The sequence below is a fragment of the Barbatula barbatula genome (assembly GCF_947034865.1).
Source record: "Barbatula barbatula genome assembly, chromosome: 3".
Classification (NCBI taxonomy): domain Eukaryota; kingdom Metazoa; phylum Chordata; class Actinopteri; order Cypriniformes; family Nemacheilidae; genus Barbatula; species Barbatula barbatula.
In genome coordinates, this window is record NC_136764.1 from 6,885,767 (window position 1) to 6,911,030 (window position 25,264).

General features: G+C 37.3%; 3 protein-coding genes across 4 annotated transcripts in view; 1 reads left to right on the forward strand and 2 right to left on the reverse strand.

Moving 5' to 3' along the window:
• Positions 1-1,175: 1,175 nt before the first annotated feature.
• shda (Src homology 2 domain containing transforming protein D, a) lies at positions 1,176-9,413 on the reverse strand. 2 transcript variants are annotated; one of them, XM_079452404.1, is made up of 8 exons: positions 9,261-9,413; positions 6,623-6,691; positions 6,109-6,445; positions 4,565-4,718; positions 4,194-4,391; positions 3,587-3,755; positions 3,394-3,513; positions 1,176-2,797 (listed from the first exon to the last, which is right to left on the reverse strand). In XM_079452404.1, exons 2-8 carry the CDS (start codon positions 6,640-6,642, stop codon positions 2,611-2,613), a joined length of 1,185 nt encoding a protein of 394 aa, XP_079308530.1. In that variant the 5' UTR covers positions 6,643-6,691; positions 9,261-9,413; the 3' UTR covers positions 1,176-2,610. The 2 variants fall into 2 exon arrangements, with proteins under 2 accessions (XP_079308530.1, XP_079308529.1); XM_079452403.1 differs by lacking the exon at positions 9,261-9,413 and adding an exon at positions 7,684-7,941.
• Positions 9,414-9,831: 418 nt separating this feature from the next.
• On the reverse strand, positions 9,832-14,253 carry yju2 (YJU2 splicing factor homolog). The gene is made up of 8 exons (XM_079451664.1): positions 13,911-14,253; positions 13,534-13,634; positions 12,876-13,020; positions 12,595-12,729; positions 12,217-12,398; positions 11,699-11,843; positions 11,225-11,390; positions 9,832-10,876 (listed from the first exon to the last, which is right to left on the reverse strand). Exons 1-8 carry the CDS (start codon positions 13,932-13,934, stop codon positions 10,746-10,748), a joined length of 1,029 nt encoding a protein of 342 aa, XP_079307790.1. The 5' UTR covers positions 13,935-14,253; the 3' UTR covers positions 9,832-10,745.
• Positions 14,254-20,798: 6,545 nt separating this feature from the next.
• Positions 20,799-25,264, forward strand: part of scn12aa (sodium channel, voltage gated, type XII, alpha a) — a gene marked incomplete at its 5' end in the record, with an annotated part of 33,123 nt that continues 28,657 nt past the window's right edge. Inside the window, 4 exons of the mRNA XM_079453007.1 lie at positions 20,799-21,065; positions 21,495-21,649; positions 23,526-23,606; positions 24,440-24,568. Of these exons, the coding sequence (XP_079309133.1) occupies positions 20,799-21,065; positions 21,495-21,649; positions 23,526-23,606; positions 24,440-24,568 (632 nt within the window). The remainder of the gene's footprint in view (positions 21,066-21,494; positions 21,650-23,525; positions 23,607-24,439; positions 24,569-25,264) is intronic.

Below are 25,264 nucleotides of genomic sequence, written 5' to 3' on the forward strand. Positions count from 1 at the left end.
AATAGTGATGCTTGCCTTGCGTGACCTTCACTTGTCTTTCAGGAATTTTCAACTGATCTTGCAAGGATCAGATCAAAAGGCGCAAGGAGGCTGCGGTCCAGGACCAGCTGTTGCCGTGTCGACGAGGTGGTTGTTCTTTTCTTTGACCCGAGAGTGATGAAATGTTCTCGCTTCAGTGACCAGTACACATCACACCAGCACATCTCTCTGAACCACATTCTAAATCACACACTGTACACAAATGAATAATTTAAAGCCAATGCAAGAGCAACTATCAGAAATATACTGTTTAAATAATCAATTACACCTAGTTTTAACCCAAAACTCTCAAAACATGGCCTTACTAAAAACTACAGTGTTTTAAATTACAAAAAAATGCCATTTATTAAAACTAAAATTATTGTTTTTAAGCGTGTATCTCAAATCATAGTAATAACTGAGCAAGCATAAATAAATAACCCACCCCCCGGAGTAATGAGATTACTGCCACAGTCACACAAGAACACACATCAAGTAATTACAACTGAAGTGTTTCAGGCCTTAAATGGATAGTTTACCCAAACAAATCTAAATTATTCCACTATTTACTCAACCTCAGGTTGTTCGTACCTGTATTCATTTCTGAGACATCATTCATCCCCATAGTAGAAAAACATATTTTTTGGTTATGTTGAAAACAAAATGGGATATTTTTAAGAATATCAGTTCTGGGGCACCTTTGACTACTATGGTAATTTTTCTTACAATGGTAGTAAATAATATCCCAGAACTGCAAATTTGAAGGTTTGTGGATGAGTAAGTGATGCAAGAATTTTCATCTTTTACAAACTAAGAGACGGGGTGAAGAGCTGCTGCTGATCTTCAGCTCTGAGAGGTTTCAGATGGGACTTTGTCTTGACAGTGTACATCACTTTTAAGTCCCAACATGACAGACAGAAAGCACTTACACACACACACACACACAAAGCCAGAAGCCTTTTGTGCTCAGTCAACATCAATGTGTGTGTAAGTGTGAGACTTCTGACCTATTTTTTTACACAAACCGTTTACTGCCACTACGGATCAGAGAGAGAGAGAGAGAGAGAGACAGTTTTCCCTCCAGCTCACCATGTCTCATTGTGCAGAAAAGCCGCCGCAATCGGAGTCAAGCAATAATAACTCAACACAGGCTGTCCTTTTTTTAGAAAACTCGTATTTTATTCCAAAGAACTATAAAGCTGTAAAACAGCAAAAAGAAAGAAATCACTACAATGACAGTCATCATGACAAACAATAAGTACAGTGTGGATCTCTATAAGACCCTGTGCAAGAACTACAGCAGTGTTTGTGTGTTCCCATCAGACATACAGATAAACCCACCACAAAAACACTTTAGGCTTTCTGCTGGTCATTATTAAAGCTGTTCTTCATATTCACAATATCACGAGGTTTACCACGTCAAGGAGAAAATACTAGTGTTTTATTTGCTTCTACAAAAAATATAGCCATCAACAGACTGATCTGTTACGCGGCTTTAGATTCTCAGATGAAGCCGAGATGAGATTAACCAAACCCAGCGGAGACGGTATTTGTGTGGGCATCTCACCAAGTATTGCTAAATCGTCCTCAGAAACCACCTGACGGCTTGCTGCTAGTGTGGCATGATGGGCAGCATTGTGACAGCTGCACCAAGTGATGTCACTTCCTGTCAAGCACTGGTCTGGAGCAGAAGGCGCTCATGACTTCCGGCTCCTACAGCACTGGATTCATTAACTGACATTTGTGCACAAAGGGAATCCGGTGAGGGAAGTCACAATTTAAACATTTCAAACTGTCAAAATGATCAGACAAAATACATCGGACGTAGGGATGTTAAGGGCTGGGCTCCTGCTCGGAGCTAAAGGACACACTAAACTAAGAAAACCCTTTTTTCAGCCAGTGAAACCTTTACTCTATACCGTAATACTCGCTATTCTTCCATGGATAAAATCTTTAAATACTTTGGTTGGCCTACATTTCATCAGATCTCAAATGAGCAGTTCGCCACAAAAATGGAAAAAAGTAGTGTTTCACTCCTGTGTCTTTTCAAATTATTACCGTATAAATAATATAAAAATACAGAATGACATTATCAATGACTTTTCAGTCTGTACTGCATTGTAAGGCAGAACTTAATGTCATGTTATTTTTATACTTTTATGAACTTGACACCTGCAGTCACTGAGTTGTTGGAAATCGCAATGCAGTACAGGAAAACAAATGCATAGTATTTCAGATCTGAAATAACATGAAGGTGAATAACATCTTAATTTTCTTTTTTGGGTGAACTGTAGCTTTAAATCTGGTCGTTGAAGCTTTGGAACAGACAGACTGAATGTAAAACTGCAGTTCTCAGTGTTACTAAAGCGGTGCAGTGCTGAACTACATTTCCATTAAGTCAACTTCAGCATCAACTACAGACTGACTGTGTGCTCATACACACCAGGTATAGATTCAATCTAACTCTCAAAACACAAACCTAATCCTCATTAAAACTAATCTAATTCAACACTAAGCACTATAATAACAACAGTGTGTTAAGCCCTGAGTGAGTATGAATGTGCGCGAGCGTGATCAAGCGTGTTTCTTTCCTCAGAGCGTCTGCACCAGCACTGGAAAAAGCAGGGACAGATGCTCAGCTCCACGGATGGGCAGCTTGTGTGTGGTGTAGTAATGGATGACTTCAGAGATAGAGTCGAACGGAGGACTGTTCTCGCCTAGGATGAACTTCCCATCACGAGACTGTGAGAACTTCATGTGCATGAACCCGTGACAGCTCCTGCAGAGATGCACACACACATGGAGACATCGAGCATGCTTATTTTACAGAAAAAGTCTTGGTTAGAGGATAAACACTTTTATCAAAGCAATTGGGGTGTTACGATAGATAACACAATACAATATATACAATAGCATCATGATATTAGAAACAAAATTAAATTGAAAAAAAAAAAAAAAACATTTACCATTTTCAGTAGAATTATATTCAACTTCTTACAGAAGTGAACAAATTCAAGGTTTAATCTAACTTTCTGTATGTGAATTATACAAAATTAGAGCTGTCGAGAATGGTTTCATGGGAAATGTCAGTTTGACGTCATTTGACTTTAACCCACGTAATAATAAGTACATAAAGTACCCTGCAATTTAAAACAGAGTTACAAAGAGAGATGGAAGACCGCAGTTGTACATAAGAGCATAACATTCTTGAATTTGTAAGAAATGGAAATTTGGTGGAATCATGAATCAAAGTAACGGGACTGAAACGGGTCTAATTCAATAACTGGTGTGGGAAGTACTTCAATTATTATACGAGCACAAACACACTCAACACGAAACCACAGCAGTCTGTTTACATGACTTTTATAACAGTACCTGAGAGACAGTGAGTAGTCGTTGCATCCCGTCTGGCTTTTTCTCACCAGATAACTGCATTCTTTACACAGCGTGAGCAGAGATTCGGCTTCCGACCGTGTCAGTGCACCGTGGTACCAACTAAAAAAACATCATGTGTTGAGTGCATTCTTCTGTCTGGCTGATTTATTGAGCTGCATGTCTTCATACATACACCTGTTTCTCCAGGGGCAGCGTGGGGTCAACCCTCTCACCCAGGATACCGTGAGGGCTGTTTGGTTTGTGTAGGCTAGCGGGTCCACCGGATCTGGATGCTCCTGCGGTCCACTGAAGCTCGTTGTGGGGCAGCGTGGATTGATCCCAGTCTCTCGCATCGAACGTCACTACAAAACAATATTTCAGAAAGTGTTCAAAGTGAAGGACACCAGTGAAAAAACGCCCCATGACACCATTTGTCCTTATGGACGCTCTGTGCGCTGGGACTTTCCTTTTGCATATGCATGAAACACACGGATGACCTACATTTGCCAAAATGAGCAGTAAACAACAATTCCTGTGTGAGAAATAAACGTTAACACAATGAGCAATAGACCTTCCTCTCTTGGACTTATCACGAGAAGATTGTGAAAAGTTGTGACATTTTAAAACAAAAATTAGTTAAATTATGACATTAAAAAAAATCTTATTTTAAAAGATTCTCTATATTAAACATGAAGCATGAAAGAACATAGCATAGGACTTTTTACAATGACAAGCATGTATGCTTGTTCACATATATTATATCCCTAAGACTGCCGATATCCCCCCAGCGATAGATTTACCGGCAAAAGCTTTAGAGATGTTCTCCTTCTTCCACTCCCAGGGCTGGTCGTACTCATCTGCGGGTCTCTCATCATTTTGGGGCAGACGGCTCTCCCTCTCGTCCTCTACATGTGACCCCCGGGGTTGGGTTCTCTCTTCATATGGGCTGTCGTAGAGCTGCGGGCTGCTCCTGCCACAGTCAGTGCCGTGCTGCAGCTCTGAGAATTAAAACAGTTTTTTAGCTCATCTTGTTTTTTTGTCGCTGACGCCCACAAATAAAACAGTGGTCAATCTAGGTATGCGTGTTCCTTGGGGATCAAACCCTTCGCACTGCTTACCAGCGCAATAGAAACACTCTTGTATTACTAGTTTCTTTGTTAACCTGATTTACCGTTTATAAATCGCTGGGCTTCGAACGGCTCCATGTAACTGCTGCAGGTTTCTACAATGTCATGTTCCCAATCTGGACTAGGCCGCGGGTCGGGCCGGGCATCAAAAGGGTCAGAGTAATCTGATTCGCCAACCGCAGGAGCCGAGGGCACCACCTGTAGAAAGAAGAAGGGAAGAAAAATAAACAAGTGTTGAGTGGCACATATTAAAGATTATAAACAAAATGACGAGCAAATTGTTTGATTCAACAATTAACAAATCACAAATGTTATATATTTAGATATATGTACTGTAGGTAAACATTATTCTTTTGGCTACACATGCTTGAATATTCCTATATTATTATTATCAGATTTTCAAGACACTATTAGCATAGACGAGGAAAATCGAAATAACAATACTATCGCGATATCCGTGAAACGGATAACCAAAAAGATATTTACATACAATATCAAATCAAGATAATCTAGGTTCCCAAGATAGAAAAAGAAATCAAAAGGCTAAAAATAATTGAGCGAGCTTATGTCGAAGCGTGCGTTGCGTGTCTGAGTCTAGTTAACGGGAGCATTTCGTTGTAATTTGGATAATAATGCATGTTGAAGGGCTGGAAAGAGAGCAGGCCGAGTGCAGCAGGCAAAAATTTGCCTGTCTGCTTCCGGCATGTATTAAATTAACCCAGTGTAATGAAACATACATGCCTGGAAACAGACAAAACAGGTCTATATATAAAGTATATATATCAACTACTACTAGCTAGAGATACAGAAACAGATTTGAGTTCATACTAAAACAGCTCTCCAGAATGAATAAATTCACATTTTCTGGGGATCTATCCCTTCAGAAAACCAAAAGGAATTAAAAAACATCAGCACGTCAAAAATCCAGACAAACAAACACACAGACAGAGACAGAATCTCATCTCAGTTCCGGCAGACATTGGGATTAAGTGTATTTGGGTTAATGTTAATGGTAGTCCATGCACACCCACCTAACCCGTGACATCACACAGAGAAGCTCATGAAGGATGAATGAAGTGTACGTGTGTGCTTTGGTTTGTTCTGACAACATAAGTCGTCTACATCAAATGCACTTAACATATTCAAACGAATCAAAACTATACATACAATCCTCTTGTGTGCTCAGACAACGTGTTCTTTACAACGATAAATTAAGTCTTTATGTCAGTTAAACACTCATATAAATGAACAAACGTCCATCCTTCATTGCTCATATTTATACCTTACAAAAATGTGGGAAGCTTTAAACAAAAATGCATTCCACCAAAGAAGATTAAAAATAAATGTTTAATGTTGCAAGTCACCTGCACTATTCTCGAGTGTTAAAGGCGGGGTGTTCGATTTCTGAATTACGCTTGTTTAGACAAAGTCGGGCCGAGTACCAAAACAACCTTGTATCCAATCAGCAGTAAGGAGCACAGTGCACAAGTCATTTTTTTTACACACATTAACAATGAAAACCTAGAGAACATTCTTTCATCTTGTAATAACAGGTAGGCAAAACTTGAAAGGAAACTATTAATCTTACAGGAGCCTGCGGTTCCTCGAAGGTCACGATGTTTAATGGGATCTTGCTACGCCCGAATTCCTGAGATTCCACTTTTATCAGTCTGTGTTTGGGAGACACGATCTTCACCTCCACGCCGTTGGACAGCACTGTACCGAAAGTGGGTAACGCCTCCAAAGAGCCGGACCTGCTGTGCACCCGGTTCTCCAAAGGTTCGTACGGATCCTCAAAGTCCAGCTCTTTCTGAAGCCTGTAAGCCCGTAGGATCTCGCTCTCGGTGTAGTCCGGTTTCGGGGGCTGCGGCGGTCCTTTCCTGCTGCCAAAACTGAGCTGATTTCTAAACCACTTTGCCATGGGTCTACAAACAAGATGACAGAATCAAATAGTTGAAAGAACTGCTTGTGCGGGACTTTATCTTTACTGTAGTTCAGAATAAACACATAAATCTTCCTCGTGTATGAAACACCTAACCAATGAGTAACTTATTACTCAGTGTGTCAATAAATGGCAAATATGATATTGTGCAATAGCTCACCTTTTATTTCCCCAATGCATGAAAGCGTCAGAACAGCCAACGGCTCCTTTTTGCTCGCAAGAAACTAATCTGTAAAAGGCAAATGCACCATCACGAACCATTAAAAAGCAAGACATGGGAAGAAAGCCAGAGTATTTTTAAAACCTCCACCAATCCAACAGTCCATGAAAAACAATGAAAACCACAGCAGGAACTTTAATGGTTATAATGGAAATTGGATTGCTTAAATGGAGACTATTATAGTCTCTGTGGGTCTGTACTGGTAATGTGTTGTTGTTGTTTTGGTGGGATGTTCCTGGCGGATGGGAACCAAGAGAACACAATTTGAATCCAAATGGGATAAAGCCCAAAACAAACTACATAAAGGAATTTGTAATGGGTTTCTTGGGCAGAAAGATGATGTATCATAACGGTGTAATATAAATAATTAGAATATGCAAGTCAATGATTCTGGGAAAGTTAATTTAACACAATGGACATTCCCATAAACAAAACAAACAAATCAATAATATTGAAAGAGAAAGTTTAACGCCACGCACACGCAGGGCTGAATCTTGGCAAAACCAAAACACGCAGAAGCTTTAACAGAACACACCCACCTTCTGATTCTTCCACGTTTTATAACAGATAGAAATCTACTTTAAAAATGAAGTGCATGAATAATAATCTTGTCCTAAAAAGGTGATCTTAGCAAACCGGCTAACGCCTCTAAACTCCTCCACCAACAATAACGTTCACTTCCCCTGTCGACAAATGAGATTATACACAGAAAAACAGTTTGATATTATACATTCCAACAAAATACTTCAATATTTTGGCAAAACAAAACCCCGAATACATTCATCATGTGAACGCTAACGGTATTGCGTTAGCCGGTGTGCCAGCGAGCGCGAGAGACTCGATAAAGCAGCGCATCCCATCAAAACGCGACAGTTTAACTCACAAAAGCAGTTGAGAAACAAACAACCACCGAAAGAATGTGCACAATACTAAACCCTCAGCAATGCATAGTTTAAAGAAGATTGATTAAAAATCAAATGTTAAAAGGGTCCCAAACCCACCGTATGCAGAATGTGCAGCAGAGTCCCAGGTGGGTAAAAGAGGACACTGCGACGCGTCGTGTGCGGCTCGACTACTCATGTTTGCGTAAACAGCTTTTCTCGCATATTAGACACAGTCCACGCAGTCGACAGAGGAGAGTTTCGACGCCTGCACGCAGGGAAGTGTCTTCAACACTCATGAAACGGACTAAGTTACTAGAACAAAGCAACATGGGGTTGATACGTTCGACTTCATGAGGCCGATCGGCGTGTGACATCGAAGTATCGCGAGAGCAGAGATCACTAGGAGTAATTCTGAGCTTACACGTACTCTCGGAAATAGGATATATCCCATTTCGACCAGGAAGTAACGTCTGGATTTAGTAACATTAATAGTATTTAGGCAACATTAATGTTACTAATTGATTTAGTAGCATTTAAATATGACAAGTTACATAAATTATACATTATTACATAAAGTATTTCCGGGTCGAAGTGGGAATGATAACATTTCCACTTCTCTTTGTCATGATTCCGAGCTGGTTGTGTTTTTTGCCGGAGAGAATGAAGGACGCCGGGTTCATGCTTGCGTGTGTCTTGGGAAAATGTTATATGGTAACAGTTTTATCAACCGTGCATCCTATTCTGGAATTGTGGTGAAATACATGTGTGTAAATACAGTATGCTTCAAATGGTATTCACATAGCCTATGTAAATATGTAGGCTACTAATGTGACTTTTTGAAGGGACCTTGTCTTAATAGTTAAAACTAAATATAAACATAACTGTAAGCTATGAGAAATAAAAAGAATAAATCAATGTGCACACTTAAACGAATACAGACTGAAAGACATTAAACATTAAAAATTCACATTTCATGCATCTATGCATTAATTAATTAATTTTTTACCTTAATTAACACGGCTTGGAACCACCTAGCTGTAAAAAACTATAACACGCAAATGTGGTGTGAAATTTTTAACCAAATGAGTGATTAACAATATAAAGCATGATAAATATAGTTTACTAAAACACACTACAAGACTTCTGCTCAGGTTTTGCCCAGATTTTCAGTCTAGACTTGTTGCAGAAAGTCAGTGTGTTAAAATCTGAAACGTTCGAAAAGTCTGCAGGTGTATGATGTCTTTTAAAAACATGTTCAGACTTTAAAAGTCTTGTAATTCCAGCCATTTATAAAACGAAATATACGAAAACACATAATCTCTCAATGTGATGGGACAAACTAAAAAAGCTGAGACTAAAACCAACAACAATGTTCATGTAAATGATTCCCTCTTAATGCTTTTGAGCTTTAAATAATACATTTATTTTGTATAAATCCATGTTGGGGCGATTTTTAAATTAGAATAAAATGAAAACTAGAAGAGTTTCAAATCACATGAGCCAATATTCTTTTCAAAATAGAACATAGATAAATTGTAATATTTTATGCACAAAGTGAGCTCATTTAAAATGTAATGCCTGCTACAGATATCAAAATAGTTGGGACGCGGGCATGTTTGACATGGAGTAGCATCTCCTCTTAATTCTTTTCAAAACAGTTTGAAGACGTCTGGTCATCGAAGTCCCATTCTTGCCCAATATAGGTTTCCAGCTGCTGAAGAGACTGTGGTCATCTTTGACGTATTTTTCGTTCAATGATGTTTATATGCATAGAGAATGTATGCATAGCATGTTTCAGGATTCTTTGGTGAAATGTTCACACAGGAACACTGAGATCCTGGAAGTGACAGTATATTAGGGTCAGAGACTCTCATCTCAGCTTTACATCACTGTATGCTTCATATTCATTTTCCAAAAATAAGTCTGCTTACACAAGAGAACAAGTGTCTTAACACAAGCATCATTATGTTTCTTGTGTAAGGATTCTGAGCATAACCTTCTAACATCATGACTTTAGTATTTAGATTTTTGATTATGTTGAACATATGACACTTTCTACACATTCTATGTAAACATATCATGCTAATTTGTACACTGTATGTAAATATATTATATTTGTATTTACCTATTGATGTTCAAAAAAAAGGTAAAAACCCTGAGTATTATCAAAACAATAGTGGCAGTTCAACTTGAGCCTAAACAGAAATGAATCCAGTCATATGTATGAATGAAGTTCACGAATGTTGATCGATATTTTTTTTATTTCACCAGTGTTTGTAAGAGTCATTTAATTTCCTCATACCAGAGGGTCGCATTGTGTTTGTTTTTGCTAATGCAGTTCATTTCAAATGAAAGCTTTGGGATTAGTGTTGCAGAATATTGCTTGAGGACCATGTTGCATTGCAGCTGCCTATAATGCAGGGTGGCTGAGAATGTGCTTGCATTTAAGTGAAATAAAGTGACTGATATGTGAAATAAATGCAGTGATTGGTCAAACAGAATTCAATGCACATCCTTTATCAGAATACTGAGGTCAAATCTCAAGGGTATATCCCCAGTTGCATATGATATGTCGAATAATACATGATGCCACTAGACTAGACTGCATTAACATCATGTTAGGTGAACTAAAACAATCCACCTGATGTCTGATATTTGTTCTGAGAAGCTCACCATATGCTAAATGTTTCAAAACAAAGACAGGAAATGTCGATTGCAGGAAGTGAAACATTTTATTAATCTGATGGATGGGAACGTGAAACAGTCCTTTGTGATGCGAGACCAGAGTTTATTTGCTAAATTTGATCTAGGTTTACTCGCCTCCATCCACCATCACATTTCCGCCTATTGATTGAACCAATGTTATACATAGAGTTAATATTATATTACAAACACATTACCAGAGTACATCAGAGACAATAGAGTACACGACAGACATCAACATGGATCAGATCTAATATATTCAAGCAAAAAAAATCTATAAAATTGAAAGGGCTTTTTTCCTCCACCTGAAACGTTTATTATTGAAAAATTTCCTTTCATAATTTATGCAAAAGCAGACCAGGTCAAGGAAGCAGTTACGGTTATCTTTGGGTCATGTGGAGAGAGGTGGTTGCGTTTGTGCTGAAGATATACACAACTTCATCTCAGTAAAGATGCTACACTGCACTGTGTTCCGTCTAATCGGAGTGGCTTTCGTCGCTGTCCCAGTATGCCCCCAACAGACCGAGAGAGGAGCCGTTCTGAGCTTTGACTGTCTGGCCGGTGGAAGCACCAGGTGTAGCTGTGGAGGTCACGGGTTTGACGCCACCTATACATGACATTTCAGAAAGAGAAAAAAGTTGAGGAAAAACGATGGAAGCTGCAGCATGTCATTATCAGTTAAAACAAAAACAACCAAAATATGTTTATATTTCACACCAACATTAAAAACAAGCATGTGTATAGAATGAATGTGCATTTGACAATAATTGACTCTTTGTATTTGTTGCAATGACTTTATGTTCATGTACAAAAATCTGTGTTTTGCAATAGAATAAAATGTTATTTTTCATGATGATGTCACAATAAAACTCTTTTTGGTCCTGCAAATGTGCTTAATTTTCCAAATGATCGTTTTTTTAAATTTATTTGATAGATGCAGTAGTTTAAGTAGCACCTGAAGCTGTTTGTGTGGCAGAGGCCGGCTGTGGTACGGCAGAGGCAGAACTGGATGGTTTCTTCCTCACGACCAGAGACCCCAGCGCTGCCCGTCCTTTCAGACCACTGACGCTTTTCTCCCAGCTCTCTACCTTCTGTTTCTTCACACCCAGTGAGGACGAGCTCTGCAGAAACCACACACAGATAAATGAGGCATGTCAACGCGAGAATAGGAAAATTACCAAAAATATAATGCACAAAGCGTCTACCTTTAAAGGTGTAGGCGGCGAAGTAATGTTACATGCAACAATTCAATAATAATAATAATAATAATATAATGTAAAAACAAGCAGGCACAATGGTACCTCAAAAAAAATGGTCCTACTTTTTTACAGTAGGAGATACAATATGAGTTACTCGGCAGTCACAATATCGTAATGTAATATGTGATGTCATGTGATAAAACCAAAAACATCAAAATTTTTCTTATTACCTGTGGTGCTGCGTTTGTGTCTGTGGTGAGGATGTCTGTGGGGTTATCAGCTTTGTGTTTACTGCTTCGCTCTGGTCCATTCTCTCCCTCTTCTTCTGAGTCGGAGTCTCTCAGCCGTTTGACCAAAGCCCTGTCCAACATCTCTCTATTAGGAGAAAGAGTAAAATGAAATACTATATTACAGATATATATCTTCTTTAAGCTTTGGCAAATATTACATAAAATAGATGCATGAAGATGCACAGATGCTGATGTGATAAACAACATGAATTTTAACAGTTAAAATTGTTAAGCAAGTATATACAGTACAGTGTTCATATATCAAGTGGATATTTTAATACAGTAATGATATGTTTATATTTTAGAACCATGATCTAAACACTCAACAAGCATTACATCTAAAAAGTAAAAATTAGTTCAGTCCAGAAAACGAAATAAAAGTGTGTGATAAAGAAAACATTTACTAACAAATACACAAGTTGAAACTTGTGCATCTTCTAATGACGTCTGTTTCATACTTGGTCTCTCGCTCGTCCTCCTCTTGCTCTCTCTCTTTCTGTCTCTGCTCCAACTCTTTACATTCATTCAGCATGACCTCAAAGTTCACCTGCGCCTGCCTCTGGTTCAAATCCTTCAGCTCCTGAAGGTTCTCCAGCACCTCCATCTCCATCTTTGAGTCCCGGGTTCGATTCTCCAGAACCTGTGACAACATTTGGCTGGAATGGTCATAAATTCATATTTAGGCAAACACAACAAAATGAACAAATTACAACATTTGGACATCCTTTATTATTACTATTATTATCAAAACTATGAAATTAAACAAATGGTGTAAGGGGATTCATTTTATATTTCCGTTTAACCCAACAACATCCAAGCATCTGATCCACACAGACCTTCATCGGGTTATTGAGCTCCTCTTCCTCTCGATCCTGTATAATCTTCTTCTCCTCCTCTTCCATCAGTTTTTCTGCTTGAAAATTACGCGTCGCACCATGTTCCATGGCGTAGTCTGTGTTTTCCGGGTCAGTCTGTGAAACACATTAGTCAGATGATGGCATTTCAACATCTTCATTTAACAGAGAGTTTGGAAAGTAAAGACATTATTGCTGCTATAATATTGCTAACCTGCAGGTTTGAAATGGGTCCATGTAACATAATGAACATATTATTTTACCTTAAAGGTGATCTCAGCCAAGCATCTTGTACATTTGATGTAGAAACGGAAAATGGGCAGCCCCAGGTACAGTTCATTCTGAACGGTCTCTTTACGAGCATTGAACTTCTTTCCTTTGTATATGTATTCTCCACACGTTTTACACCTGCAAAACACCAATCGTTAGCATTTAAATATTTTCTTTTAGCAGACTTTATTGATCAGATAATACATAAAAGCTTTCCTTCAGCTCAGTTAGAGTATGGCCCTTGAAACGCCAAGGTCATGGGTTTGATCCCAGGGGATTGCACATATTTAGAAACAAATGTTTAGTATAATAAGTGTCTGCTTTAAATGTAATAAAACCAAAGAGAAATCAGACACACCTTAAGTCAAATGATAAATCTTAAAACACTTTAATAAGAACTTCTGCATCATGCATCTGTTTATAAGCCGATGTGTCATTTCTTTTATGTTTTTAAACCATAAGCCACCTTTAAATGGCAATATATTACAGTTCAATATCACCACCTAAACAATGTATTTATATAGTGCACCTCTGGCACTAAACTACATTTATAAAACGGTCAGTTGTGGTTCTGCATTCTGATTGGTTGAGACGATATTAAAAGTGCAACGCATATATAAAAGGAACATTTGAAATGAATGAAACTCTCACCTCATATTAAACGGTGCCATCAATCTGACCACATACTGACGGTCTTTGGGCAGTTTCAGTTTAGGGATTTTAGACGGATCAAAATCTGGAGGGTAGTATTTCTGTGGTAAAACAACAAAAGGTGTTAGTAGAATCAGTTCATAGTTTAACTTTGTAAACAAAACATCCCAGCGTTTATCTTACCAGGTGCAGTCGCGGTATTAGAACATTTAATGCACTGGGAATAACACTTATTAGGACGAACACTTCCACAAGCTGGACGATAAAAATTGCAACTCGCAATTCACATCACTTAGCATGTTGATAGCAATTTAGACATTGCAACTCACAATCTCTAACTAGATCAAGAATATAAAAAAAAAATAAAGGCTACTTACGTTCAAAACCTTTCTTTCCGACATGGTTTTCTTTAGTTAGTTTTAAGAAAAAGTAAAAACGCCGCAAAACCTCACAAGTCCGTCGGCACACTAGCCCCGCTGTAAACTTCTTCCTCGATTTCACTCGCTACGTGTGTTGTGTTCCTCTGTCGAGAGTTTTAGTGCTGCCACCACCCGCACCGCCTCGGCATTACACCTAATGGACGAATTCTTGATAAACTTAGAAAAATATAACAGTGATGACAATAAAAATAAAATCCGTTTTATTGCCAATAGTTTGATAAAATGATAACCGTAATACCAGTAATCTCTGGGACACATTAAAATGTACTGATTTGTGTTTTAATCCGTCCTATGATGACTAATTATGTAGACTCGCTCCGTCCTCTGCCAAGAGATTTAGTGCTGCCACCACCCGCACAGCCTCGGCATTACACATAAGAAACTTAATACAAAGAAAATAGTGATGACAATAAAAAATAAAGTCCGTTTTATTGCCAATAGTTGTAAAAAATAACTGTGCTAACAATAACAGTACAGACAAGTCACGGGTTAATTAAAAATATATTTCAAATTTATAATATTTGAAAAAGTATAATTTAAAGTAGAAATAATTAAAATAAAAAAACTGCAGTACATCAAAATAAAGATTCTATAAAGGGATCTTATCAACAACACTACAACAAGTTTTTGTTCCTCAACTAACTTTTTTCTAACTTTTTTTCTAACTTTATGTAAAAGGTTTCTACCTTTACATAATAGACCTACGCTCCTTTTTCCATGGAGCCATACAGCGCGACAAAGAATGTTTTAGGATCATTTATTGTACCACAAAGTAAAAAAAAGTAAAAAAGTAATCGCAAAGGGCAATACGTTCACGTCAGTGTGCAGAGAAACAGGGTTTGATTTAGGCCAGCAGAGGGAGAACTTTTATATACAATCAAATCAACAGGAAACTGTTTTGTTACTTTAAAGCATTTCAGTCTATGGTTTTTATATTAAAGCACACAGTAGTATTAACCGTGTATAGCAGAAATCAATAAGTGCATTTGCACTTTAATGTTTCAATAAAAAAATCTAACTCTCTGTTAATTGGAAATCTAATAGTTCAGTGCAATCATAAAGATTTACATTATCACCCTACATTTGTTAGTCGTCATAGGACAGATTGGAAACCCAAATCTGTAAAGTCTAATGTGTCCCAGAGTGAACCCAAATGCACTCGACAATGAACACATGATGGAATCAATACGACACATAACAAAAATAAATTAGCCATATTTGCTTTCTTTAAACACATTGCTTTGAAACCAGATTTCTTAGCGCAAATGTTTGGTTATGATGTGCGTAATCCAGTTGCGCAGCTCAAGGGAGCGCGCAGGTTATTGAGCAGCGCATCGTCTTCTGCGCTCTGAGAGACGCGCAAACTGATGCTGTGCGCGAAACAATATGAATAAATAATCGCAAATAAGAAAAAATGAAGGCAAACCTTGAAAGATCACGCACAACGATTGGATAGTTCTTCTGATATGAATGCTGAGTTACATTTGGAGTGCGTAAAATTAGCGTTGCGTGGGATTTAGGAGGGCGCTTGGCATTGCGTTTTTCGTGAAAGATATTTGCCTCCAGCAGTGGCTATTTGAAAAGTCCTGCAATAATTTCGTCTTGGATCGGGGATACTCACCATGGATCAGTTTGGGATTTGGGATTTATGTCAGCGCAATAAATGGAACATACGTGGACGCAGTGCTGCGATTATTGGAGTTTACATGTAAGGGCATTTTTTTATATGCATTTTCTTTTAGAATATATTATTCTCCAGTTTGTGATTTATTTATATTGTCAGTGCGTAATTCTCTATGCAGTTAAGCTTTTTCAAAAAAAAACCTACGTTCTGAACTATGTGAAGAACAGTTAAAAAAACCATTCTTGAAATATTTATTTGCAGTCTAGAAGCCTCTTATTACCAAGAAACATTTTGGCTGTGGTTCTTAACTTGACCTATATGTTCTTTGGCGAACCAAAAACAAGCTCTTGATATTTTTCTAAAGACAGAAAACTGCACATGCGCAAGAGGAGATGAAATGTGATGTGTGTTATTTTGCCTCACTTGTCTCTAGGATTTATCTGTTGGAGTTTAGCAGCCAATTCAGATTCAGCCAATTCACACGGCCTGCAGGCAGGATAGACATGATGCAAAATGGTTGAGCAGTTTTCACGACTCCTCCCATTTAATGATCCCTAATGGATTTGTTTGTTTCATCAGCAGCTTCCTGACCAAAGAGACCCTGAGCTTTCATTGAGTTTAAGCAGGGATCCAATTCTTTTCTTCATTACAACCATTTTCCGTTCATTATTGTTCTTATTATTTGAACTCACTAATCAATTTATGCAGCATTTCTAACTGAAAAACAAGGTTGCCATATCTTTGTGAAATCAAAGTTGCAATGGTGTGTGTGAACATTGTTTCTAACACACTTTAGAAGTATTAAACATTAACAGACATAAAGTGCTTTTCTTAATAATAAATGCAACTGCGATAATAATAAAGTACATCATGAAATTAATTAGTCATATAATCCCTACAATCCATACACGTATAATCTGTTAAACTACCTCTTGCTGGACTATCATTTACATGAAAAATTATGTCATCATTTTCTCACATTCGAGTTGTTACAAACTTTCTTTATCTTTGATGAACACAGAGAAAGATATTTGGAAGATTTTACCCCCCATTGACTACCATAGTAGGAAAAAAGGACAATGTTAGTCAAAAGTGATCCAGAACTGTTTGAGTCCTATATTCTTCAAAATATCTTCTTTTGTGTCCAACAGAACAAAAAAAAAACGTTTTTGAAAGAACAGTGATTTAAATTGATGTTTTTGAAAGGACAGTGATTTAAATTGATGTTTTTGAAAGGACAGTGATTTAAATTGACAACAGTCGAAACAAAAAATGGACACACATGTTGGCGTCTTAATATTAGTGGAGATCTCCGAGATGCAATGCTTTTTAAACCAAGGTGAATAAATCTTTCCTGCACCTCAGCTGGTAGAAACTTAATACAAAGAAAATAGTGATGAGTGAAAGACACTTGCAATGTTAACGTGATGGTTTTAATTCAGTAAATTCAAGATTTTTATTAATGCATTGGCGAACTCTTTTATCCAAAGTGGCTTTCGATATTCATGCTATTTGATCAGTATCTGCAGCTGTTGTTAACGCAATGTGTTACCAGTTAAGCTACAGGAACACTTTAAAAGACAGATACAGCTGTACGATTATTTCCAAATGTCTCCAAATTTAGCGTTATATCCACAATTTATATAACATTCATCAGACAAATCTAGAAAACAGCCAATGACAGCTGAACTTTGCATACGTAGTTTTCTCTCTCTCTCCTGCACACAAGTGAAAGAGACTTGTGCGCATGCTCCTTCTCCTGCTCTCCTTGGTTGACGCGTGGGCATTCCGCATCCTTTTCCAGGAGAATTGTCCAGTAAGGGACTGAGAAAAGTTGTTACGTAACGATTTTTCATGTTCGAAAAAACTTTCCGAAACCTGTACGAACGCTGGTGTGTATCGAGCACAGAAATACTACATAATATGTCCAACTCGTCTTTTGACAAGTTGACCATGTCAAGCACTAGAAGACAGCACGTTTAACATTGTAAGGCAGAATGCATGAAACACTGTTGCAGGGCCACCTTAAGTCACTTTGGATAAAATTGTCGGTAGCTGTTAAACACTCTTAAAAAAAGGTGCTTCAAAATGCCACAGAAGAACCTTTTTTTGTCTAAATGGTTCCTTTCGGTTTCAGAATGGTTCTTTGTGGCGAAAAGCGGTTCTTCAGATTATAAAAAAAGTAAAAAAGAGATGGTTCTGTAAAGAACGTTTGACTGAATGGTTTGGAACCAAAACGGTTCTTCTATGGCATCTCTGGGAAAACATTTTAAGCTCCTTTATTTTTAAGAGTGTATCCCTGAACCTTAAGCCTAAAGCTCACACAAAAACCCTTTATATCCGTAGAATATGATTTGGCAAATTCACAAGCTTTTGTAGGACCACGGTGAATGCAAGTGAACAGGTGCATTGATGAAATTAGCATTTTGATCTTGTTTGCAGAGAAATTGAACAAAATGTTGTCATGTTTTTGCTTAAAGAGATACCCCACCGAACAATGAAAATTCTGTCACCATATACTCATCCCCCGATGACATTTCTGCTGTCACAAGGTCCTCCCCCCAATTCGTTCCAAACAATATACATTTCTTTGTTCTATTGAACATAAATAAAGATTGCAATGAAATGTATACAGGTTTGCAACAAATTTGGGGAGCTTAACTCATGACAGCAGAATTTGTATGTCTGCCAATGGGCTTTGGAAATCTATTCATTTTAAGCAAGAGAATAACACACCATTTTGTTAGATTTCAAGCAGTGTGCTACAGTGTGAAAGACTAACCACGGTTGAAATGGGATTTAGTTTCTCACACGTGACACAGTTTTGCTACAGTGAACAGTACTTGCAGCAGCATGTTAATGGTCGTTGTGATTGATACATTTTCTTATCATTGAATTAGCAGTGAATTATGGGTCAGTGTAAGCCACTTTGAGGCTGTGGATTAGAGCAACAGTCTCTGGCTTTTTATCTGTAGAAAAGAATTGAAAACGCGTGTGTGAAAATAGAAACTTCCTTCTTCAAACTAATCTTAAGACACATGTCACTGCGGACAGACTATCCAAGAGAATGAGTTCATTCTGCATGTCAAGTTTTGCTAACATACACCATGACGCCAAGTGAGTCTGATGTTTTATTGGGTTTGTGAGATGTAGCAGGAGGTTGAGAAGGTCAAGTACTGGATAAGCTTTTATTCACATTGGACTTAATGGATGTTTCTTACACAACATGCGACTGTAATCAACTAAATATCTAGTCTAGTGGAAAAGGCAAGAGTCATTATGTAATAAATATATAAAACCACTTGAGAAACTGGAAAAAAGTGGATGATTTTGTTCTAAAATAGAAAAACCGAGCTGTAGAAATATCTGAAGATCCATGTTGCTGAATGACCAGAGAACGTTCATGCAACATTATATTAACATTTGTATGGTGTTTGTGTTTTCATTACAATGCTGGTCTTGTGAACCTTGTAAATCAATACAGTGATAAATGATAAAATAATGTACGCTAAATATGTGCTTACAGATGGATCCTTGTGACAAGCAACACAGACAGAATGGTTCATATTTGTCATTTATATTTATTAAAGGTGCCATTACATTTTTATTGGACTTAAAACAAAACAAATATAATAAAAACGTGTATATCCTGAATAAATAAAGTTGAAAAAAAACATGTTTTAGTTCCCGCAAACCAAAACACGTCCCATCCCCACAAACACCACACAAGGGTTAACTTACTGAGTAAAATTATATTTGGAAAATCAAGAAATATTAACTTAAATTTACCTGTCAACTGTCACAAAATGTATGGAGAGTATAAAAAAAAATCACTTTTTAAACTTAAATGATCGTAATCCATGCATGTTTTGGAATTTAAATTCAATGGATTTATGAAAAATGACACTTATTGCTGACGGAAAATCTAATATCAAATATATATAATGGTATTAAAGACAACATAAAGGGCATTAAAATGTGCGGTTTTTTTCTATGAAAAAGTAATGGAAGTAAATACTTTCCTCGTGTCATGTAATTCGTGGTGCCTTCAGATAGTGCCAGGATGTTTTTTCTTTTTAATTCTTTATTTCTTTTGTTTTTTTTAAACCATTAAACAACTTTATTTCATATTTAAATGATTACAGTCGCATGTTGTGTAAGAAACATCCATTAAGTCCAATGTGAATAAAATCTTATCCAGTACTTGACCTTCTCAACCTCCTGCTACATCTCACAAACCAAATAAAACATCAGACTCACTCAGCATCATGGGTTAGCATAACCTGACATGCAGAATAAACTCATTCTCTTGGATAGTCTATCTTTAAATGGGTTAAAGGTTTACCTCAGTCACTCTGTTTAGCCACAGCTAGTAACTTTCGGGAATCATTGAGAGGCTCAATGAAACGCCATTGCTATGAAAAAACTGTCGGGAGTCTCTCTCAATGGCTGTGGGCAGAACATACAGAGTGGCTCCTTCCCCTTTTCTACCTGGAATCTGATGAGAAGCTGAAGTGCAGAACAATGTGATCCAATTGTTTTGGATCCTTATGGCAAACACGCCAAAAGCAAAAACAGAAAAAAAATGTTAAAGCAATAATCACAAAGAGGTAGTTTCCTGGACAGGGATTAATACGAGGTCAGAGTAAATTATACAGATTATACAGTCATACAGCGAGTCATGAGTCTGGAGGTCTGTTTAATAGAAAGTCGGATGGTTAAGCTGGGAGTTGTAGGTCAGATCCAAGGTAAGTACATTTTGTGAAGTTGAGAAGTAGAGAGAGAACAGTGTTTTGCCCTTGAGTAATGCATTACTCTTCAGAGAGTCTGTCCTGTAGTCGTTGTGCAAGATTTAGATAATGAACAACAACAACAACTTTACACAGTTCAGTGTGTAAAGAAGAGAATAAAAGAAAATGATTATGGAGAAATAAGAGAGAAATGTGGTATTAATGTTGTGTCAATTTAATCAGTATAACAACATGAAACACAACCAAAATTGTACTATACAACAATACAAAAATAAATGAGTTACTCATTGAAAAGAATGTTTTGTTATTTTATTATGTGATGTTATTTTATTTAATGCTGAATAAAACAATTACAAGCAAGAAGAAGACAAATTGACTCCCCTTTCTCTCTGACACACGTCTGCCTCCAGCTTTGAGTAACTTCTAGTAGAGGACGATCAGGATGAAAAGATGGCGACCATGCTCCTACCAGCGGGTCCTGACGGCTTGCGACCGTTCACTCGCGAGTCTCTGGCGGCCATCGAGCAGAGGATCAGCGAAGAGCGGGCCAGGAACGCCAAGGAATATCAGGCGGACCCTGGAAACACGGAGGAGCCCAAACCCCGGGCCGACATGGAGGCCGGGAAGGTGCTTCCTCGTATCTTCGGCGACATTCCCTCAGGACTGGTCGGAGTCCCGCTGGAAGACATCGACCCTTTCTACTTCAAAAATCATAGGGTGAGATTTGATGTTCCTGTGTAGCCTGATATAATGATATCATTGTTCACAGAGAGATTTTTAATGGAAAAACTTTGAACCATGTGCATGAGTCTGTTGTCTCCTGTCTCAGATATTTCTTCTGAGACGTAGCCAGAAATCTCACGAATGTCTCGGTCAGTAGAGTTTCAGAAGAGATGTCAACAATGTCTCAAACTGAGCTCAGATTAGTTAAATCTGAAATCGGAAGTCAATATTATTGGACATCTCGATATGAACTCGAACATTTCTCATCAGATTAACCCAATTCCAGATTTAGATTTGATCAATTGTCTCACATCGCGTTTGAAAGGTTTTTCAAGAAACATCTTTAACAAATGTGATAAGTATAAAGCATTACTCCTGCGACTGTGTTTTTGTCTCCGTTGACTGTGATCTTCTCTTCTGCAGACGTTTGTAGTACTAAACAAAGGAAAAGTCATCTTTCGCTTTAGTTCCACATCTGCACTTTACATCTTCAGTCCTTTTCACTGCATTCGAAGAATCTCCATACGAATTCTAGTCCATTCATATCCTTTCACAGCTTTGAGAAAATGTCTGTCTGTGTGTGTATCTGTGCGTGTGTGTAATCTGAGAAATGTAGGGATTTATAGAAATTGTCAGAAAAAATCAACACTGACAGCCCATTGACAGAACACAAAACCACCGAGACATTTCTCAAAATATCTTTATTTGTGTTCCACAGAAGAAAGTGAATAAATGATTTCTAAAGCGATATCTTGTAGAACCAAAAATGAATGTCATAATTTACTCACCCGCGGATTGTTCCAAACCTGTTTACATTTCAAACACAATGGAAGATATTTGGAAGAATGTCATTAACCAAACAGATCTCATCTCCCATTCACTCCCATATTATGTATATTCCCTACCATGGGAGGTAACGGGAGATTAAATATGTTTGGTTACTGACATTTTTCCAAATATTTCTCCTAGTGTTTTGCAGAACGAAGAAATGTATACAGGTTAGGAACCTGAACATTTCCTTCCGTAGGAAGGGAATTTGGATTTTTCTCAGGCTCATTTTAGAAACGGCTTTGCGATGTTCTTCCGTGGCTCTGCCAGCCAAATCCCTTGATATTCCTCTTCTAATTCCCCAAATGAAATAAGAGCAAAGTGATTTGGCATCATGTGACAGCTGCATGGTCCTGTTGGTCGCGAGGGCAGATGTTGGCGTGTCTGTGGCCATAATGCATGCAGGTGTCCAGTAAACAGATTAATGTGTTTGAACAGTTACACCTAAGAGTGAATGTAGTTAATGTAGCAAGAACTGATCCATTAAAAGTGTTTAAAATTTTGATTTATCACATCTCAGGATTTTGGGAAAATGGCGATGTCCTTTACATTTGTAAATGTAATGTAAATGTTGTAAATGTTGTTAACTGGACATATTTATGTTTCATTTATTTAAACAGTAGCATGTTTAGTGTTTACTAAGTGTTAAGGATAGATATACATTTTTTTTACAAATAATTAAGAAATCATTACAAAAAGAATGTAATACCAGATCCTTGACTAAAGAAAAGGATTATAAACATTTCACAACAATACAGCATAACATCTCTGACATTAAAAACTCATTTTAGGGAATATTTTGTAAAATGTTACAAAATATAACAAGGTTATGACCGACAAATTATTATATTGATTCATTAATGAATGTCCAGATGAGAAGTTTACATAATATATGTTTCTGATGACCCATTTAGGACCGATGAAACTTTAAAAATATGTCTTTTGGTACGAAATTGAGAGAACACTATACTCGGTTCAAGTATTTATAAAAAAAAGGTTAACTACAGTGTATCAATAAATATGTTTTATTCTTATTGAACACAAAAATGGAGAAAGAAAAACAAAAAATAACATGAAATGATGAGTTTGCTCATTTATTTCCATAAATTCTTCTCAATTTTAATAAATTGAAATAAATACATCTTTAATAAATTTTAATAAAAGACAAATATGAAAGATTGTCTAAGTCGGGCCACTATTTATTCCTTATTTAGAATAAGATTAAGTTCACAAGTGTTACAAGCATTTTCTAAATGTATTATATCGTTCAGATTGGGCCAGTGATATGTTTTATTATCCCCAAATGTCCCAGGCTTACAAAATCCCCACACAGAGTCACTGTTATGGCTCAAATACCCAACACACATAACAGGGCAAAGGAACAGCTGCTTACCTCTCAGTGGGGTATAAATCCTTCCTTGTTTTTCATTGTACTGAACCATCATCGTGTTCCTGTGTCATGAAAGTTCCAAGACTTTACACAAGTCTGTAAAATACAAACATAGAATTATTTACACCCAACGACAATGAATCACTTCAAATTGAGCTCATATTTAATTCAGCCCAGTGATGTAGCACAGAACCCTCAGAAACTGTCAATTTTCTTAACTTGTTTACTTTGTTCAGTTTGTTTATCATGTGCACAATTTTGACAAACTGCTGCTTCATGGCGATGTCAGACCCTCCACAGTGGACCAAATACCTTGAGTAAGTGACACTTTATATTTTCAGTATTTTACACTGTTTAACCTGTTTTATAATTAAATAAATCTCTGTGTGTACAGCAAAACATAAATAGATTATGGTTTACTTATATTTTTATATATATTATGGTCGACGTTTCTAAATTATGGTCTATATAATCCATAAATTATCCATAAAAAAATGTATAGATCATGGTCGATTTTGCAATTAGTTCATATTTTGACTTCCGCAAATGTAGAGCGAATCAGGATAAAAAAATAACGTATTGGGATAAGGTGATGTGAACGCACTTTATTGAACACGTTGAAAACACAAAATCAGTTTGTGCTTGTGCTCTGAAATGCTTACAAGACTTTTTCATCTTTGCTAGGCTCCTGATAGCTGCATTGGTAAGAGTCTCTGTAAATGTTCTCATTCTGTCGCAGCACCTGCAACGACACACTCATGATGTCACTTCCTGTTATTTTGAAAAGTTATAGCACGGTGTTGAGCTGCATAGGTTTGCAGTATCTGGCCTGGATTTTAAAAGATAAAAAGACCTAACTCGAATTAAACATCATAGAACACATGCATGGATTTGAATTTAAAGATGCTGAGTCGAAGCATGCAGCATGTTGCAGTGCGCTACTTTCAACTTAAGTTATTCAGAGAAATGCATGCATTTGTTTTTCAAAAGCCCAATGACTTATAAAGGGTTGTTTTCTCAAATGTATTTTCATATTCTTTGTTTTACAGTTTTTAATGGTTCTTCCATGGCATGGTCGTATAAGTCTACTAACACACTATCAGAAACATTTACGTGTAGTTCACCGTCGCTTTCTCTTGTATTCTTACAGGTATACATTCACAGGCATTTACACATTTGAGTCATTAATAAAGATGTTAGCCAGAGGCTTCTGTCTGGAGTCCTTCACATTTCTCCGAGACCCCTGGAACTGGCTGGATTTCAGTGTCATCGTCATGGCGTGAGTTTGATGACTTATGTTTTGCTAATCGTGATGGTAACAGAAAGATATAAGTTTACCCAAAAATAAAAAATCTCTAATGATTTACTCAGCTTCAAACAAAATGACCGTTGGGTGTGAAAAGATATTATAAGTATAAGATTTTAGCTTATTTAACATAACTCGCGAGTGACAGGGTTTTGGTGCGATAATGGACCAGATTTTGTATATTGAATAGATCGCAATGCCAAAGTTGCCCAAATACTATGCACGGTAATGGGAGAGCAACTCAAATCTCACAACGTGGATTACACATGTGGTGTGTCACGAATCGGGGGGATGGAAGAACCCAAGTGCAGGCAGCAGCAAAGGGTTAAACAAAGACTTTAATAAAAGATAAATTACAAATAATACATCCACGATGGGGGGAAAACTGAACTGAGGCAAGATACAAAAACAGAAAACAAAGACTTCCCACGAGGGGGCATAAAAGAAAAGACAAATACTTGAAGCTATAATAACTAAGACTTACTAAAACATGCATCAAAACAAGGCGCAAGGTAATATTCAGGAACACAACATGGAAACATGTACGACAAACGAGCACAAGACAATAGACAAGAAACACAGCAATTCCATCGAATAGTGGAATGCATAGTCGATATAAAAAAGTGGATGAGTAGCAATTTTTTATTACTGAAAATGCGGCAGCTCGAG

Bases quoted from the DNA above. Each gene is read 5' to 3' on its own strand.
- shda (XM_079452404.1), bottom strand. From the start codon at position 6,642: ATGCATTGGGGAAATAAAAG. The intron at 3,756-4,193 runs GTAAATCTATCG...ATTGTTTTGTAG, and splicing joins CATCTCTAAAGCTTTTGCCG to TGACGTTCGATGCGAGAGAC. The intron at 3,514-3,586 runs GTATGTATGAAG...ATGTTTTTTTAG, and splicing joins CTGCCCCTGGAGAAACAGGT to TTGGTACCACGGTGCACTGA.
- yju2 (XM_079451664.1), bottom strand. From the start codon at position 13,934: ATGTCGGAAAGAAAGGTTTTGAAC. The intron at 13,021-13,533 runs GTGAGAGTTTCA...GGTGTTTTGCAG, and splicing joins ATGGCACCGTTTAATATGAG to GTGTAAAACGTGTGGAGAAT. The intron at 11,844-12,216 runs GTATGAAACAGA...TTCTCCTAATAG, and splicing joins GAGGACGAGCGAGAGACCAA to AGAGATGTTGGACAGGGCTT.